Source organism: Orussus abietinus, unplaced genomic scaffold (assembly GCF_000612105.2).
Source record: "Orussus abietinus isolate OABI.00-Male unplaced genomic scaffold, Oabi_2.0 scaffold124, whole genome shotgun sequence".
Lineage (NCBI taxonomy): Eukaryota > Metazoa > Arthropoda > Insecta > Hymenoptera > Orussidae > Orussus > Orussus abietinus.
Genome location: NW_019394296.1, coordinates 1 through 19,954, shown reverse-complemented (window position 1 = coordinate 19,954; position 19,954 = coordinate 1). Strand labels below are relative to the sequence as shown.

At 38.0% G+C, this 19,954-nt stretch overlaps 2 protein-coding genes and 4 non-coding genes across 7 annotated transcripts; 4 read left to right on the top strand and 2 right to left on the bottom strand.

Moving 5' to 3' along the window:
- Positions 1 to 678: 678 nt before the first annotated feature.
- Positions 679 to 5,630, bottom strand: LOC105703226 (peroxisomal N(1)-acetyl-spermine/spermidine oxidase). Its single transcript, XM_012431458.1, has 6 exons — positions 5,561 to 5,630; positions 4,789 to 5,013; positions 3,355 to 3,705; positions 1,915 to 2,432; positions 1,369 to 1,647; positions 679 to 1,203 (listed from the first exon to the last, which is right to left on the bottom strand). The coding sequence occupies exons 1-6, from the start codon at positions 5,611 to 5,613 to the stop codon at positions 1,013 to 1,015; spliced, it is 1,617 nt and encodes a 538-aa protein (XP_012286881.1). The 5' UTR covers positions 5,614 to 5,630; the 3' UTR covers positions 679 to 1,012.
- A 567-nt stretch (positions 5,631 to 6,197) lies between these two features.
- Positions 6,198 to 14,106, bottom strand: LOC105703230 (aromatic-L-amino-acid decarboxylase). Of its 2 annotated transcripts, none has more exons than XM_012431461.2 (9): positions 12,387 to 13,096; positions 11,495 to 11,751; positions 10,691 to 10,924; positions 9,129 to 9,258; positions 8,702 to 8,962; positions 7,915 to 8,032; positions 7,733 to 7,823; positions 7,425 to 7,625; positions 6,198 to 7,179 (listed from the first exon to the last, which is right to left on the bottom strand). In XM_012431461.2, exons 1-9 carry the CDS (start codon positions 12,478 to 12,480, stop codon positions 6,868 to 6,870), a joined length of 1,698 nt encoding a protein of 565 aa, XP_012286884.2. In that variant the 5' UTR covers positions 12,481 to 13,096; the 3' UTR covers positions 6,198 to 6,867. The 2 variants fall into 2 exon arrangements, with proteins under 2 accessions (XP_012286884.2, XP_012286885.1); XM_012431462.2 differs by lacking the exon at positions 12,387 to 13,096 and adding an exon at positions 14,019 to 14,106 and having other exon boundaries at positions 6,868 to 7,179.
- On the top strand, positions 9,691 to 9,762 carry Trnap-agg. Its single transcript has one exon. It is a non-coding gene; the product is annotated as a tRNA-Pro (tRNA).
- Positions 14,107 to 17,267: 3,161 nt separating the features above from the next.
- Trnap-agg lies at positions 17,268 to 17,339 on the top strand. The gene has a single exon. It is a non-coding gene; the product is annotated as a tRNA-Pro (tRNA).
- Positions 17,340 to 18,967: 1,628 nt separating this feature from the next.
- Positions 18,968 to 19,040, top strand: Trnaa-agc. The gene has a single exon. It is a non-coding gene; the product is annotated as a tRNA-Ala (tRNA).
- A 396-nt stretch (positions 19,041 to 19,436) lies between these two features.
- On the top strand, positions 19,437 to 19,510 carry Trnat-agu. The gene has a single exon. It is a non-coding gene; the product is annotated as a tRNA-Thr (tRNA).
- Positions 19,511 to 19,954: the final 444 nt, after the last annotated feature.

Here is a 19,954-nt window from a genome sequence, read left to right as displayed (position 1 = left end):
TTTCGCTCCCCTCGGGAGGATTTTTCGCAGATTCGACTCTCACGCATACTGGTCGAGTGTAGCGCCGACGCACATATACTCAACATCTCGACCCGTGGCTTGGCGCTTGGCTGGTTGGGACGCGCGAAGATTTCTAAGAGCGATCACGCTCACGCAGATTCGCTGCATGAGAGTTCCGTACGCGACACCGACGCGTGCCACAAAGCTCCGCATCACGTCGACTTCGAGGCAACAATGTACTTAATAGTAGTAGATAAAGTCAAATGGAGCGTCACGAGTGTTCTTCCCTTACCATCAAAAGCGTGCAGTATCGGTAAGCGTAGGTAAGCCACCACCGTCAACTGCCGCATGGCATTACCATCACGAGTACGTGAGCCGCCAACGGCTACTGGTAGATGGCACCGCCATCCTGAGTGCGCGAACCCCTACCAGAAATTCGTTGCGCCGACCTTGGGGGCAAAAAACGGTGAAAGCTAATGTACGAAGCCAGAGGGCAGCATAGGATGTGATCGCGCGACCCTGCCCGTGAGCTATCTCCCAATTCATCTCTGTACAAAATTGCCAATAATTAATGACGTTTGACGAATGTTGTTGCAACTCGATGTAAATATTCGATGACACTCATCGGTCCCGCTACAAGTTGACGGAAATGTACCATGTATGATGGTTGAACGTACTTATATGTAAAATATTTAAACCAGTCGCCTTGGGATTAACCAAATAATCTCTTACCAGGTGGTAGAGTTTGTAGAAAATACGTATATTATGAAACATCATGACATGATTCCTTAACTCGTACAACGATTAGGTGCTTACTTGGTTCTAACAATTCCTTTCCATCATGGCAAAGGCTACGAGTATTATTTTACAAATTTCAATTGACATCCCCATCGTAACAACGATACAGGAGAAGCGAGGTGACAGTATTCGGCCGAACGAGGACTTTTCTCAATTTCCCAAGCTCCGGGCAGCAATTTAATTTCCCCTAGTGATCCTTATCCAGATTTTAGATTCATGGACAAGGAACCTTGCAAGATGGCTCTGGAGGTGCCCTGGGAGGTCCTCCGAAACGTTTCGTTAATTGTATTATTCTTTCAGCTTCGCGGATTCCGCTCAATCTTGCTCCATGTACAGTACTATAGTGTCCAGGGATAGTTGCTTCCCCGGCGAACAACAATATAGGAGCAACGGGTTCACAGGAGCCTAGAAAAACAATTTAATTTCGATCTTTCCATTCTAACATTTCAGTTGACGCCAGATATAATAAATTCATCCCCATGGATATAAGAATTGTGTAACCCTTAAGACATATTCCATACGTATTGATATTTGTTTATTGATACATTTGCCCATTTTGTCATGACTCACCTGGTACAGAACTCGCCAGGTCGCACTGATGACCAACCGTACTGTCCATCGCCATGTAGCTGTAAGAACCAGCAAAGTACTGATCCGTGCACCATTTGCTGCGTAATAAATTTGCCGGATACGGAAGGGTTGGGTCTCCAGTGAACTGTCTCAAAACTCGCGTCAAAGACTCGACAACTTCCTCGTCCGAGCACAATTCCATGTCTGCAGCTTCCCTGCCGCATACCCAGGCGCACAAAACGTGCTGGGAGGTGCCTAGCTCTTCTATGTTCGACACACCTAGAAAAAGTCATACTTAATATCCAGATCGCATCTTATAAATTAATACCTAGGAAAGAAACTACTCAATATCCAGAACTCATCTGATGAATTCATTCCCAAGAAGAAGTATAAGAAGAGACTATGGATCCTGAATAAATCAATTCCTAGGAAGGAAACTAGATTCATTGCAATTTATAAAGCGTTTTTATGTTCTAGGCATATCTAAACTCGTCGAGATGATTTATGGACGTAAGAACGAGTAACTATGAGTCAGTTGAGGCAGACCTTTAACCCAGTCGCACCTATCGGCGAGTTCGTCGGCAGACCAGGCGAGTCTGATGCCTCCTTCTCTCCAGACCCAAAATGGCCTCTGGTACTCAAGGAAGATCTTATTAACGTATCCATATCCTAGCTTGCAGATAGCCTCGACTTTCTCGGCAGGCAAAGCAGGGCAAAAGAGCTTGTCGTGCTGATGCTTGAGCACTCCCAGGGGCACGGTGACGATAACATAATCAGCTGGGAACTCCTCTCCGTCGCAGCACTTGATCATTGCTCGAGGACAGGAATCGCTCACTGCGCCCCATCGAATGCAGCTTACAGGTTTGCAATACTTCAAGGCACAACCAGGAAGCTCCCTCAGGAGAGGGGCCAGCACCCCGACGTATCCCAGGGGAACCCTCAGGTTCCCTCCTGGAATTTCGATGTAACTTCCGAACTGGTCAGCAGAGACCAAGGAGAGATCGTCGCCGCAACGGCATCTGATGCAGTTCGACATCCCGTACATCACTCGAGCTGCGTCGTACCTGAAGAGCGAAAATTCTGGTAATAATGTATCGCCGAAAGTAAACTAAAATCAACCCCAGTAGCATAGAATAATTTCTAAATATTTCTTTCTAATCTTTGCTAAATATCTCATATATTTTTTAAGATTTCTTGTAGATTTAATTCGAAGATATTTGAAATATTTGTCGAAAATCTCGATGACATTTAGTTTCGATAGTTTATAAACATATGGCGAAATTATATTTTTTAACTCGTAAACATAATAAAAATACTTTTTTTACTTCACGGCTGTTATCGGACACTTCATTTGGTATCTAAAAACACGAGAAATTATTGTATTATTTTCGTTCCGCTATTTCATTATGGGAGCAAAACGTGTGATTTTGATTTGAAATATTTTTAAAACGTTTATAATGTATTCGGGAGATAATATTTAGAAAATGCTTGTGTTAAAATGAAACGAAATGTTTTGTATATCTGGTAGAAAAGTATTACGAAAACACATGGGATAATATTCTACAGTAAAAGTTTTGCAAATATTTCAAATGTCTGGTGAATATTTACAAAATGTACGATATTCGTTGAATATATAGAGAATATAGGACAAATATTTTGTGCTACTAGGGAACGTACGTAGAGATTATCTTGTCTCAATCACTCAATTAAAATCGAGTACTCTTTCCGTTACACACTTTGTGGCGGGAACGTAAAAGTACGCCATTTCTGTGTTAGCACTCAATTGTCGAAGATGTGAAGTTACGTCTTTTACGTTTTCATTTTCATTATTCAGTACTTTCTCGGTTACAGCAATTTTCCATGTGATGAAACATTAATCGAAAATGGGAAATTTCATCGGGTTAGAAAAGATCAAAGATCTAGGAAACGTGGCATTTGTCCGTACTTTATTCTATGCCTAAATTAACATAGAATGAAAGAAATTACCGCTGTTCCTCAGGAAAGTTGTGGAGTTCCTGCTGAATTCTGACGGCCATGAAATTCAGCAACGTCCCGTGAGCTCTTCCGCAACCCAGGGTGAAAAGGGCCGAGGCTTGCTGTTCGATCTGTCGAAACGCGTGATATGCGGTTATGCTGACTGGCAGATCGATAGCTCGACCTTCGCTGGTGCAGAAGAGACCACGACTTGGATCCGGTCTGAACAACGGAGGCTTCAGAAGACCTTCTTGGGCGGCCAGGGTGAACACTGGATTCGCCACGCATCCACCCTCGATCCATGTCGCTCCCATTTCGGCAACCACGTCTCCCAGCCAACAGGAATGGATACGTCCTCCTGGTCTGGACACCACAGAATTATTCCTTTTTGTTAGAGCCAGGGATCTTTCAATTTGTCCACCTGGCATTACCTCCTTAACACAATGACTCCCTGAGAGAAACAAATGTCATTAAACCAAAGAAATATCGTTCATTCAAAGAACAATACTCTGAAATAAACTCAAATAAATCGTCGTTATCTCGAAGAAACGTTGCATCCAATTTCTTTGAGTTTAATTGAATAAAATAATTATTCTTCGAATTAACGAGATTTTTACTACGGTTCAGTGAAATTTTCGTCTCGGTGGGGGACATGAAAGTTCCTAACGTGACAGGGTATCACGTGAAATTAGTGTGTCGGAAAAGGCAAATTTTGTGGACGACCAGATTTTATTAAGATAGGATTGAGAAGCATACAGATTAAACCGATTAAAGATCCGAAATAAGAGTTATCGGAAACCTCCGAGTCGCAAGTTTTGCGCCTTTTTGGCAAAGGTTTATAATGGGCCCCCTGGTACGACATAGTTTTGATATGGTTGACCTATACAGGCTTCCAAGGATGTTCGGATAAACAATGAATGGTATTTTTCAGATCTACGACCTCGACTTACAACAGGCCTTTTTTACCATTTTTGGACACCCGACCATTAAGTGCTCGAAATCCCGTGACGACTTTTCCTAACGCTCGCACGAACGAACAAATAACAGCTATAGTGAAGAATGATAAAAAAAAAAAAGATGATGATTCCGTCAGCTTTTCATGTAAAAATTAATATAATAACGATTGAATAATTTTATGAAAAAAATATACCGTTACCAATAGTATTCCTGACAATTTTATCTACGTGAAGTGTATCGACAGACCCCGTCCTCGGCGTGAAATCTTCAAAGAAGAAATAAAATTTCCTTCTTTCCTCCGCATTCGTGGAAAAACAACAATTGTCCCGTTTATTTATGGACGCACGAGTCGAGCCACTCGTAGTAATCCTTTTTTCCGTTTTTTTCCTTTTTCAGAGATTGCGTGATCCGAGCGGTACACTCGATCACGGTTCGATGAGCAATCCTGAACATTGGACGCAATTTCAGGGCCGATATTGAGCGATTTACCTGTCCGTGGCTTCTAGGATGGTGAAATTCTGAAGGCCACATTGGGCCAGTCGATGGGCGGCCGAAAGTCCGGCCATTCCGGCCCCGATGATGACCACTGTTGGTTCCGGCTTGCATGGATCCACCATGCAAGGGTCCAGCTGACAGGACTCGAATTTTGCCACTTTCGCACATGGTGGAGTTTCCTTTCTACCAGGTCCTCCGGCTTTGATAGTGGCAAAATATCTATTAAAAAGTATTGGATGTTAATAGGAATGTTAAACAAAATAATGCACACACAATCAGGAAAAAAGAGGTGATAGATCGTGAGTGTCCATCTGGCAGGATTCGAATTTACCACCATTGTGCATGGTGAAGTTTCCTTTCTACCAGGACCTCCGGCTTTGTTAGTGGCAAAATATCTATTAAAAAGTAATCGATGTTAATAGGAATATTAAACAAATTATTGCACACAGAATCCGGAAAAACGAAATGATAGATCGTAATAGTCCAGGACTTCAATTTACCACCTTCGCCCAGGGTGAGGTTTCTATTTTACCCTATCCTTCGCCTTTGCTAATAGCAATTTATCTAATGAAAAAGTGAACCAATTTAACAGAAATATAAAACAAAATAATTATGAAATAATACAATGACAGGGAGAACCGAGTAATTTGCAAAGAATTTGAGAACATTTCCTCTAGGTATTAAGAAAGTCAGAGAACGGCTTGTCAAGATACAAATTATGTCAAAACGATTAGCTGAACTGTGACTTTTCACATCGCGGACTCACCTGAGGACAAGTCGCGGACCCCAACAGGAAATCCGACTCCTCACTAGGAGCATCTCATCGGGTATATACCGCAACGAACTGGTGAATTTTTCATGGAGATATTTTGCCGAACTTTATTTAATTTAGGTATCAAATGCAACGTTCTTGTTGGGGAACGTTGCTAAGAAAACACGCCAAGCTCGACAAACATCCTCGATTCGCTCTGACAATCAACTGTCGATTAGTAGTCAGAGTCATGTAAAATTTTCCTGCAAAGTTGTGAAAATAGATTTAACGTTAGTTCCATTGGTTTAAAATAATCCATTTACAAAAAAATATTATCTTCCGGAAGCTGGTTAAAGGAGCGTGAACACTATGCAAAATGAATTTGCGGCGCTTGAGTAACCTTACATTTATTTTGTATGAAATAGTACTGGTCTAATTAATTTACTCAGATTGGTCAACTAAGAACAATATTTCTGTGACGGTTAATTGAGTATTGGTAATGGTGATGATATCCCATACGTAAGGTCGCATGGCACATGGTATTTGGTCCCGCTATTGTTGTCCACTTTTATTTCACTTCACGTTTTGGTTATCTTTCAAAAACATAAAAATTCTGGAGGATTTTTTTACGGGATTTGAACCAGCAATAAACAATATTAATGCATTACGCTAGCTATAAAATTGGCTTAATAAGTTTATAAAAAAAACGATTTTTATTTATTCTTTGTTAAAATGTAATAGTAGATGGTTGTATGAATACGCAATATATTGCATGCTTTTGCTCTTTGTCACTTATTGACATGGTTGATGAAAACTTAGTAAAATAGGGGCGGTTTGTAATTACTACAAAATTCTCATGAAATTTACTTTCCTTAAGATCATGCCAAATATCTCTGGAACCCACATTGACAGTGAAAGACGTGATAAAAGGTTTAAAAGTAATGATGTTTTAACAGCTACTTGTACTTTTTCTAAATAAGACTAATCCTACATCTAACTATACAGGTATAACTTATATTATAGTTTAATAACCATCTGTTAAAAATTCTCAACTCAACCTCTGAGGAAATAATTCTACAATAACAAATCAAACTGTAGAAATATTTCAGAATCTAATGTTAAAAGCTATTATACCGATACTTCCACTTTTTTTTTTTTAACAATTACAATACAATGCCTACCAGTAATTACTTCGTTTGCTTTTAATATTCACTGGTCACGACATTAAACAAATCGTTATTACAAATCGGGATGTTTTTTTCCTTCACGTATCAAGCTAAGAATCCTCGGTTTTTTAATTGCTAATCTGTACATTTTAGGATTTACGAAATCTTTTGTGACATCTCCTTCTTTCCAATATTCAATTTCTTTAATCTTGCCACAATCTCCCCCGATTGTTCCTTCGCATTTCCTAGCTTCTCGTTTTGAGAAAAAATCGAGGCTCTCGATTCTAAAATTTCCGAAGCTTGTCCGCAGATTTCATTCCACGCATAGTCGATGTCTTCTTCCTGGCACATTCGACTTCCAACAAGGAACCGCAGCATTAACTTATCCTGGAAAGTAGCTGGAACGATGTAAATATTTTTCCTTGTCATAATTCGGTCAAGCAACTCTTTGGTAAGACTGTCATCCCCCTAAAAGACCGAATAAATTGAATATTAATTAAGTACGTTTGAACGTCAAGAGTATTAAAAATGTGATAACACCTTTAGATTGTTCGTCAAAAAATATTTAAAAAATGTGTAAACTAAACGAACAAATCCACTAAAATATGAGAATTGGGCAACTTCAGATACTTTTACTTTCAGTGAATCTAAGATTTGTAGTATTTTAGCCAACGTATTAAAAAAGATTATTTGACTGTTCAATTTTAAGATACCTTCATCCTGAAACAAATTAAACCCATGACGGTTTCGGAGACGATCTCGAATTTCTCGTTGGATTTGACTAAATTTGCAAATCGCTTCGCAAGTTCAATTGTGTGGCGGATGTGTTGTTGAAGACCTTCGATACCATAAATACGTAAGACAAACCAAAGTTTCAAGGACCGGAACCGTCGACCCAAAGGAATCTGCCAATGCTGTTAAAATATTCCGCTGTTAGAACATACATTACTCCAGTCTGAAATTATTTTTCATTTCTAATTTTTCATAATTAATTCGAGGAGATGTGTTTATTAAAACTTGCCCTATAGTCTGGAGCTAATCCTTCTTTCGGATGCGAGAGATATATTCTGTCCACGTTGAATGCTTTGATGAGATTGCTGGCATCCTTTACCCTGAAATAATTTTAGACATTGTTTTATTTTATCTTATTTTTCATGCCCCTTATACATTAGTATGAAAATGACATTTTCCGTAAGTACGCACCACATAGCAGAACAATCGAAATTGACGAGTAACCATTTATGTGGATTAAAATTGAAAGAATCTGCATATTCCACGCCGGCCATCAGGTATCGAAACTCCGGACAAATGAAAGCCGCTCCTGAAATAATTGGAGAATATTGTATTTGAGAATATTGAGAATATTGAGAATTGCAGAATTTTGAAGGTTAAATCGTAACAAGGAGGAACGTCTCTCGGAAGGTGATCTCAGTTTCGAAGGTGCACTTCTCAAGGAATTACTGATGGTGGCAAGCGATAAAAATTAATTGTACATGGCAGCACTTTATGGCGGACATTGGCCTCTTTTTCTTTCGCGTGTGCTACAGAAAGTAAAAGTAATCATGTGTACACCGATTCGGGTCGTTGTGAAAGTTAATGGCGATGATTTCACTCTTCTTGCGACCATACGAGATTTCCATATGATCACCGTTCATAGTCTCGTTGACTTTTTTCGTCACTGGACAAGTGAGAATACTTTCGGACTTTCTCTGCAATTTAACTTGGAGAGTATTCTCTACTGTTTATTGCTAACCTAGAACCAATAAACAATGGACTACTAAGGCAATATTTAATTCCTACTCTTCAAAGGCGTTTAGAAATCAGTTTCTCCGCAGATTATTTTCTGCTTTCTCGTATTTCCATACCGTGACACGGATTCCTGTGCCGGAGTACCGTAAAAGCAATCTATAGAAATGTTTAATAATAAAACCGAAACAGCATACTTATAAAAATTCAAATTAGAAAGCATGAAATTACGAATACCACTAACCTGCATAAGCGGCGTCTACGTGAAGCCACAAGTGATTGTTATTGCAAATTGGACCGAGTTCTTGCAAATCATCGAAAGCACAGGTCCCAGTAGTTCCTAAAGTAGCTACTACATAACAGGGAATTAAACCAGCTGCCTCGTCCTTTTTTATAGCTTCCAGCAATGTGGAACCACGAAGTCGACATTTTTCATCAGTAGCCAGCAAACGCATAGGCATTGAACCCAGAAGTCCAGCTTTTTCCACCGAGGAATTGGATTGATCTATGTGACAAATAACCACTTTTTAGGATAATATTTAAGAGAGCACGTAGTGATATAAAATAAACCTATTTTTAGAAGCGCAGCGACGAAAAGTATTTTAAAAAAAATATAAGGAAAGGAAGAAAGCAATAAATTAAATAAATATTTTATTGAAATTCGTTTTTACCTGAAGTATATGCGACCAATTTAGACTTGATATATCCTTCGTCCCATTCTGGATGCAATTCTTTTATACGCCTCGTTGTTTTCTCCTTGGCGGCCAATAATCCGACGTATGTAGACTCACTTGCAGATCCCTATAAAAATGAAATAAAATAAATTAAACTAAATTGACTTAACCGTTTTTCAGCATTTTCAGAGAATTAATTCTCCTCGCGGCAACGATTTTCATTAATTATATAAGTTCATTACGTAAGTCTCTTGAAATATTATCTTGAGTTTTTAGTAGAAGAAATTGCAGTGTTAAAAGATTCATAATTTGAGAAAGTAACGGACTAGTATTACTTATCCGTGGAAGGAAATTAATTCAGATGCTCTTCGTGTTATCTTTGGAGCAAGAAAACGCCATAATATAATGTATCGGTAATTAACATACTTTCATTCGTTTATGAATATGTAATCGGCACTGGTTAACATCGTGGTTCGTTGTTCTGGAGTAATATAATGTATCGGTAATTAACATACTTTTATTTCTTTATGAATATGTAATCGGAACCGGTTAACATCGTGGCTCGTTGGTCTAGGGGTATGATTCTCGCTTAGGGTGCGAGAGGTCCCGGGTTCAAATCCCGGACGAGCCCCACTTTTTTACCATTTTTTTTTTTAACCAAAGATTACAAAATCCATACTCATAATTTCTTCTTTTCATAATTTCTCAAGACTAACATTACGCAATGTGCGTATTTTGCGCAATTTCAATTTAAGCTCCAACAAATTCCGATCTTTACAAAACGTAAGACCATGCTCTGAAAATCGTTTATTTAGAATCAATCATTCTCCGACATATGTTTCAATGAAATGCGTACAGACGTATATCATTTTTTTCATTAATTGAAGTAATGCTCTGACATACACCGTCGCGACAGTCACATATGTACAGAATGAATGAAAAACATAAAGAAATGAACACTCATCTTTGCACTGCAATTTCCTAGCACGCGACCGAACGGGATGAAATATTAACCCAGTTAACTGGTTACATTACAATCCTTGCTCCACAGACCTACAAATTTAGCATAATAGCGCATTTCCTGCTTCATAAAATGAGGGAATAAACGGTCACTTCACTACTCTAGTCTTAATGCAATAACAATGCAAACCTTGCGGAGTTTCCAATAAAAAGAACGTTAATTTTATGTCATTTAGCAAGGGTCACCTCCTTAATAGGCATACATTTATATCGCCAAAAGTCAAAGTCTATTCATAGCAAGATGCCACAGTATCAAGATCTCCATATCACACTTTCATATCACCTTAACGGGGTGAAACATTAGAATCAAGATACTGCTCAAAACCCTTACATTTGCGCAGTACGGTACATAGAGTTCAGTACATTACATAAATTGTAGGAATAAAAAGGCGTCACACGTTCGATCTCGGGGATGCAATAACGCGAATTACGTGCAATCGCAGCACCTGGGTTTGCTCGGGAGCAGACCACGTGGCTGTTGCGAATCGCTCGAACTCTCGTCAGCAAATCGTCGAGAGGCAAGGCGACGTTACCGTTACCTGTATGACTCCGCCACCGGGACCTTCGCCGCAATTCAGAAAGACTTCCGGAAGTTCCAGCATTTTCCCGAGCCAGTTCATCGTGACGACCTCGAGTTCCGTGCAGGCCGGGGAAGTTATCCAGGAGAACCCGAGACAGCCGATTCCAGCGCTGAGCATCTCCCCTACGATCCCGGGGTAGGAGTTCCCCGTGGGATAGTAGGCGTGGAATCGAGGCGAGTTCCAGTGGGTTATCTAATCCCGAAGGACGCAATTCTCCGGTAAAAAACGCTCGCCGATACGTAATGTATGTTATTATCAACCGTGTACTCGTGGAAGCAGCGCGACAAGCATGTAAACATTAATGAAAATGAAGCTCCGAGTGATTGATACTTGGGAAAGTATCGGCTTCGATTGATGTTCCCCGAGTATTTTTATGTATCGAATAGGTTCCCTCCTGGGGTAATTACAGGTATTTTATGCAGTTCAAGATATTCTCATTGGTCGTTCCAAAATTTCTGTTATCTGCAGGTGGGTATTGTCTTTATTTAGGTTCTATTCACTTTACTTACATCACTGACTTGCAGTACCCTACAGGTAATGTTCATTTGAGGTTCGGCAATGGAGACGATAGAATTTTTGGAACGACCTGATATTGTTATGTGTGGTCATTGTCGTATGAATAAAGTGATAAATTGAATTAATGTTGTTTGTGCAGTTTTTTGTGAGTCAATGGTGGGAATAAAGAAGTCGCTTTGGAAGAAATCGAAATCCCGAGTGTGTGGAAAGGAAAAGAATTCCGTTCGAAGAGAGAGACCTACTTACTCCGGGCATGATCACTCTCTCGAGATCCTTGAAGACCTCCTGCCAGGATTCCGGTTTCCGAGGAGCATCTTCCGGTATCAGTTTGCTCAAGTATCCTGGTTCCACACTTGGCAGGACTTTTCTGTCCCTCAGATTTTCCGTGTAATCGCCGATAAAGTCAATCGCCGCCTTACCGAAGTCCTTAAACTCGTTCACATCCATTTTTCTAAATTTTCGATTCTTCTCTCGATCTCCCGAAATGATTAACAGAGTTCCACCTTGGACAAAGCAATTCAAATTGACTATAATTAAACATTTCATATCCCTTACACTTTTAGTTTGTACATAATGTACGAATACTGACAATAATCTATGACAAACGCTTTACAATGCGAACAATTTGACAATTTTATTAGAACGAACCATCAAAGCACCCTGAAACTCGTATTAAAAGCGGAAATCACAGGACTTTACACTTCTCGTCATCTTTATAAATTATTATCATGAATCTACAGTAAAACACACGTAGACAAATAATTCAAATGATACAAATAAAGTAAAAAATAAAGCCATTCCCTGGATTCAGGATCTATATTTCACATCAGCCTTAAAAGATCGGCAGATTTCTATCCATATTTAATTATGTTCACATTCTCTGAACACACGTTTCAGTTCGTACTAATGGATTTACGTATAGTAATGTGCATGTTTGCAAATAACTTAAAAAGAATATATAAAAGTATGACACTCCATGTTTAAAAAATCGCAAGATTGCCCGGACCGTTTAAACTCGCCAGCTTCTCCGCATTTGTTTGTACTCTAATATCTATCCCTTCAAATCTCTCTTTAAATTAAATAACTTAGTAGCTGGAATGTCAATAAACAAAAATAGTTCCTTATCCACCACACTCACGTTTCTTGCCGGCGATCGAAAATCCGAGCGAGAGGTCCCGACACCTCGACGTGCCACGAAGAAATGCCGACAAGTACGAAACACTCACGAACATTAAACCTCGAATAGGAAACTCTCTCCTACTTTCTCCTTATTTGTCCCGAAACATCATTAGGTACAACTTCATGCTGCCGAAAACGACTTACGAGCTCGACAATTTAGTTCGATTTTTCGCTTTATTTCTCTCCGGCTCGTTAGGTTTTTTTCTCTCCCTTATCAAACCTTGTCTACGAAGCCATGCCTATCGAGAGATCGATCCCGATTGGCCCTCAAGTCGAATGCAAAATGTTTGGCCAATTTTCCTAATAAACAATAATTACCAACTTGGAATCCGAGGCACCGCTTTCTTTCGCCTTCGGGAACTGCAACTATTTATCCCTTAAAGGATTAATTACGATTTCAGGAATTCATTTCGTATTTTATGCGCTTCTCGAGAAGCGCTAATATAATTAACATTTATAGTTCAGCTTAAAGTACTTCATTTCCATATACTTCTGCTCCAAAGGCGTACTCGCACGTGTGTATGATAGTACTCTATAATAGCGTTTTATTAGCTTTGGGATTTGCGTTGATTTTTTTTTTTAATGTTTCACTTGAATCCTCATTGGCACGAGTCATAGGAAATTTTGCTTAATTTGAGAGGAGCGAAAAAAAGTAGTCTGACTTTTAAATAAAATATAAAACAAGATAACGATATTTTATTTAAAGAACGTATCTTGATTTAATGTTAGATTAAATTATTATTATTATTATCACGAAATTGTACCGGTTTCATGTATGTTTTCATCCGCACATCACGTGAGCACAATTAAAGAGAACATGTCTTGTACCGTTAGATTAAGTCATTATCCACAATGAGATCTCATTAAAATCATTCTCAAATAGCATTACCTGATCAAGGAAACTCCTGATCTTAGAGGTTTAATAGAATTCATACAAGTATTGAAATTAGCCACAATGAAGTGTATATTTCTAAAGTTAGAATAATTACTGGTGAGCGATTGTAATCCGAATGGTTTTTATTTGAAAGAAAAAAAAATGACTCCGTTACTGGAAACCTGAATATAAGTATTTACTTCTAACTAGTACGAAGGGGGCTCGTCCATATAAATAAAACATGTGCCATTTAATTATGCGCAAGTTTAATTATGCATCGATTGAAGAATATTAGCCACTGACGTAATATTTCCAATAGAACATTTTGATAAAGCAAAGCACACGTGGTTATTTAAATTTAGACTTGACAAGGGAATTGATTCACAATAAAATGTATATAAATTTTTTTTGAGATCCTACAACATAAAGGACGTCTTTTTATTTGTATTAACCGAAGTAGACTGCGTTGTTCATTGATCGATCAAGGTTTTAAATGAAATGTAAAATTTATATACATAATTGCAATTTAATTGAAAATAATTGAATTTTTCTCAACTAATTATTCCGGTGGATCAGTTCAAATAAAATTATGTTCCTTAAATAATTAATTTAGTGCCTTGTACCGTCATTAGAAAGAAAGTTTAAGATGAATCAATTATCCAACCCATTTAATAATATGATATTCAATTGTACGATTGAAATTCATTTGCAACTTACTGTTATAAGATTGCAAAAGATTCTGGAAGGAAGATGCCGGTCGGATTTAGGGTTGTGGACTTCTCAAGAAAATTCGATTTAGTTTCGTCTCAAAACCACATCGGAAAGTTTCCCTGTCGACGATACACGAAGATGAAAGAGCTTCCCTGAACTGAGTTTGCAACTCGTCGGTTTATCCCCTTTTATACATTCTTAACAGACGCTCGCGTTCGACTCTTTTTCGTTCTCCGCGATCCAAGATGGCCGCCGCGGAGTACCACCAGCGTCCTTTTTTTACAGAGACGTGTCCTTGGCGGAACTCGAGGAGAAATATGGTCGCCAATTTTTTTTTCCATCGATACAACCGCTGCTTTGCGTAGCTTCGGACTTTTTCTCGACCGGAAGTTAATGGGAACATCCTCTAGTTGGCAAAGACAAAACCAAAGAACCGCCGCGATCTGCCCCTACAGGTCAATCATCTTAACAAGTAACAGCTTATGTAACGTAAAAGCGTAGTCATTGCCCTGGAATAAATAACAAGGTTTAATGACATTTATTTTCGCGCAAAATAGCCTGTGAACGGTCATTAATAAATGTAAAATAAAATCACTTGAGTTAGATGGAGAGGAAATAAATTTGATTGATAACCTAATCGCGGAAACAGGACCTAAATAAATGGGCACGATATTTTTATAAAGTAAGGTACGAACGTTTTATAAAGTAAAATCATCCCTGTACATAAATCTGTATCAATTGAATTCTAATTAAACTGGAGCAAACAATTTTGATGTCATATTCATACCGTTTTGTTACGTGATGACAAAAAAATGATACAAGGAATCTCCCGAGAATAAAACATTTATCTGAATAAAATAGATGAAACATTAAATATTAAATCATTTCTAGTTACGTTAATTCGCACAATATAATCCACGTGGCACAATAAAAGAGTAAACAGGTGCTGACTAAGAATTCTCACTAAAACACGAAGATGCGTTGCAAATTAGTAAAGATTTGATACGTAACCGAAGCATGTTTGCACAACGGTCGGCATGCATAATAATCGTTAGCTGTAACAATTCTTCGTGAGCATATTATATTTTAATGGGAAACTTTTATTTTACCTTACGTGGGTAACGGCCAATCCTAACAAGTATAAAATAACGTTCTGACTTAATTCTTGCATTTAGAAATAAATTAAATGCTTACTTAGAGTTGCCGCTTTCTAACAGGTGACGTGGTAAACAGTGGATTTGTCTTATTTGAAATTCAAGAAACCGATTCGACTGAAGAACACGATAACATTGCATTAGCAAGTACAATGTTACATATTTTCTATTCAGAGTTAATAATTTGCTTCCTAATGTGCAATTGTCCAAGTACTGCTCTTCAATCCATTATATCTCTTGATCTACGCCATTCGAATCATTTTATAGACGTTACGTGATTCTTTACTTCAGCCAGTTACTGTTTCTTTTCTTAGGGTCAACGGACATTACCATTGCCGAGGTCGGATCAAGGGCCCGATTGTTTTTTCCCAGGACAATAGGAAAACCGTGAGACTATAATTAAATAGGATCGATTATCATTATACATGTTTACTCGAAAAAAAAAATTATATTTCCCTTAAATCTCCACATTTCGTATATCTTATAAATACATAAAACCAATAAAATTCAATAAACATTATTATTTCTGACATATTATTCATTTTGACTGAAAATAAAGTTTGAATTAAACATCCGACAATGATAGGAAAAATTCCTTAAAGAAATGCCTTATAATGACTGAACGCTGTCTTTTTAGTGGATTACAGGTATTAAATGAAGTAATGGTTTGTTTATAAGTTACTTCTTCCATAGAATTCGGGCAAAAATAATGTTAAAACTCTAAAGAGCACCCAAGTTGACGGAATCGAGAAAAAAGTCGGGATCGTTAAATCGTTCCAGAGATTTCGCCTCTGAAACGGGCCAAATTATCCTTCGGCCTTTTGTGTTTTTTACGTAAATCGCAGAATTTGCAAGGTCTTGAGTAACACTTAGGTTCAAGAATAATCCTTGCTGTTACCGATCGAGGCAAACGGAATAACGGTGAATCGGTAATTGTATAATTGGCAGAATAAGTCGCGACCCTGTTTGATGGTAGCTAGTGTATACAGCACGTAGAAGTCAGAATTCCTTTGCTCCAGATAACCGCCGATCATTTTTACGAGACACTTAAAAAAAGGGACGCAAATGGGATATCGGCAGTACTAAAATTTCTCACGAAGATGTTATGGCTGACGAAACTCACTCTGGCCACCCAAGAAGTGTAGAAAGTTATGGTAAAGTTGGTACCAAAGCATAAATAATAAATTCATTCCAGATCCTTAGGAGAAACGCTTTAAGGTGATTCTTACGAGCATTGAGTAACTCGAGATCTTGATATCTCCAGACATTTGGAAAATGATACGATGACTATGAACATATGACAAAGGCGTAAATGTAACGACTTTCCATTAAAGTAATAAACCGAGCATGCAGCTCCCATTCAATTTTTGAGAGGAAAACATTCTCGTTGGCAACATTTCAGTTAATACCTCTACGGGTATGCAAAATTGTACAGGAATTTAATACTACATAAAACATTCTACTCATCCAAATAAATGGAGAGAAATGTACAAAAGTGACAAACTTTGATGAAATTCTCTGTACGTTCGCAGACACGAATGTCCATTTCTGAACGTACTCCGAACACGCGTACGTACATTGCTGTAATTGTCACTATTCTCCACGTCATCGTTTATTACCTTTCGGAGACGTTAAAAGATGTACGCAAAACATACAATCAGTCATTTAAATATACCCACCTCTGTCGATTTTAGTCCAAAATTACATCAAAAACGCACGGCACCAGTTCAAAGCACATATTCGAAATCTGTCCACTTCTGTTTATATTTATATAAAAATAAGCAATGCAAAACACCTACTCTACTTCTACGCTGCACCGGTAATCCGTCCAATTCAGTGATTTAAAAATCAGGGGATTAGACTTCTTATCGCACCTGCGCACGCATATTAGAAAAGTCTATTATGTAATTTTTCGAGCATCGTCACCAGCATATCCAATCGAACCAAGGGCACGGTTTCCGAAGAGGAGGATCTACAATCCGAAGGTCCTGGAACGAGCTCACTTCCTGGATTGGATGAATCGGTATCTCTCGGCGTGTTAGTAGGTCGAATCGGCGATCGGCTCCATCGGCCGGTCACTCGAGGCTCGAGAGAAAGAAGAGGCTCGTTGGTCTAGGGGTATGATTCTCGCTTAGGGTGCGAGAGGTCCCGGGTTCAAATCCCGGACGAGCCCGATTTTTTTGCGTCCAAATTCATTTTTTACTTCGACAGTTTTATTTTTTTCGACCAATTTCATTTTTTAATACCTTTCCCCAGATCCCTAAAAGAGGATCCGACTTAACCTAGAAGAGAATCTGATTTAACCCAAAATTGAAGCTAAAGAAGTTTCCGGTAACCAGTTACTGCTAGCATACTTTCCTTCACACAGAAAAAGAAATTTGATTCGTGCGCGAAGTCGTGTAACTGCATTCGATTAATTTCAGTAAACGTATTTGTTGAGCGAACCGAATTTTAGTTCACTTAACTAAACTTCGATCGCTTTGAACACCTAAAGTGCTTTGGTTAAATTGTTTTTTAACTTTAGAAAACATTCTGGTCAAATCTTCCACATTAATTTATTATTTAGTCCTTCGTTATTAGATATATTTACTATTTAGTAATATGCAGCCTTCCCCAACACCCGATGTAATGAACCAAAATTTATTAACCAATGAATTTCGTCATATCAGCCAAATATTTGATTCTCCACATAATAATCATATTCGGTGATCGAACCAATCAAAATTTCATTGACTCAACCATATATTCTTCTGCGTATCTAGACAATTTCTTCTTCATCATTTGCCGTATTACAATTATAAAAATGATAAAATTAAACTTAATTGAAGTACAAATTTAAAAATACAGTATTTTTAATAGAGGAGTATTGCATGTATTGTTCAATGTTTTTACGTATGTGAAAGATATATTGGTTGCACTTTTTGATAGAAACGGGGGGGGGGGGCGAATTCTATACGAATAACGGTAGTGTTTTACGATACGGTGAATCAAATCGGCATCCGTACAATCGGTTACCGATAAACATCATCGGCATTGACGATGTAACGAGAATTAAATTGCTGCCGGCTGGAAAATTGCGGCTTGCATAATAATTAATGACTGACTGCATTTCCATTCCCTTCCTGCCCCACACCCTTAGTTCCTTCGGCAGGAGGATAGGTACCCGGTACATATTAATGTATGAATCTTCAGAATATATGCAGAGAAAAAAATTGGAGGAAGTAGGGAACTTTACGATAGCTCTTTTCCATTGAGTATCGCTCGAATCCGCGGTCAGACTTACAGAATTGCTTACGTAATTGCACACCACCACGGTTAATAAAAAAAAAGAGCGGCCATGAACATGTCGATTGTCATGGCCGCGTGTACGATCTCTTTTACATCCGGCCCTTACTTATTTTCTATTTTTACCACAATTTTCCAAAGTGTGAAAAGGAACAAAGGCTCCCCGTCAGAATTTTCAATTTCATTCTTAAATCACATATTTCATATACACTGAAATTAACCTCATTTAATATTAAACTCCACAAAAAATTCACCCTAACTTTGATTTACAAGTTAATCTATTTTATAAACGTTTAACGCAATTCGCATTTAACGTTTTCATGATATCTTACGTGTGAACAACATATAGTGAATAATTCATACAGGCCAATGGAAATACTCATGTATTGTAGTCGTTTAACAAAATCAGGTGTACAAATGAAGTTTGTTTTAGCAACATATGAGATTCTTTAAGTAATAGTTTGATTAACCTATAAAATGGGTAAAATATAGTATTTTTACCTTTTTCTTTCGTCGGGGGGCGTAGCTCAGATGGTAGAGCGCTCGCTTAGCATGCGAGAGGTACCGGGATCGATGCCCGGCGCCTCCAGAATGACTTTTTTATTTTTTTATTTCTAAATAGAATTTTATTAATCATCTACCCCAAAATTACAATTTCCAAATAACGTTAATTTCTTTGACATGATCATTCCTAAATAATGTAGAATAAACAATTAACTATAAAGCGCAATACAAATTACCTTATTACGTTATCTTATATATTTTACGATAAAATGTATATTTATACCCAAACAGTGTTGAGAAGTGATGAATGACATGAGTAATTATGAACTAAGAAAATGAAATGGCATGATACGTTCAGTTCGTAATATTTCTTAAAAATGGTACACTTTCGTCGTGAAGTTTTTTCCAATATTAAATCTTGAATATTGTAAATTTTTAGTTTTGGTTTCGACATGTATAAAGAATAATGTTATGCAACATCGGCGCCGTGGCTTAGTTGGTTAAAGCGCCTGTCTAGTAAACAGGAAATCGAGGGTTCGAATCCCTCCGGTGCCTCTCTTCCTAAGTAGGATGATTTTTTTCTTAAAGATTTGTAAGATTTTAAACTCCATTCCCGATAGTATGGTACATTGTTATTACACTGACAATACTTCGTGTGAAATGTGATGGTACTCAACATTTCCAAGTATGCACGTGTTAGAATTATTCTAGTGTTGTTTTATTTCATCCACCGTTGTTAATATAACATATTGCAAAGTAACTGGCAATATAACATTTGTTTTATCCAACAAAATAGCTTAGTAAATGCAAATGAATACTGCCTTTGAGGTTAGTAATTAAAACGTAAGCATTGTATAAACCGTTATCATAGAAACATGACGTTATCGAATACATTCATTCGGAAGTAATTATCTGCATTAGTAAAACAAAAATATTCGTAATGTATCTAAGACAGAGATGAGTTGGGAGATTGCTCACGGGCAGGGTCGCGCGATCGCA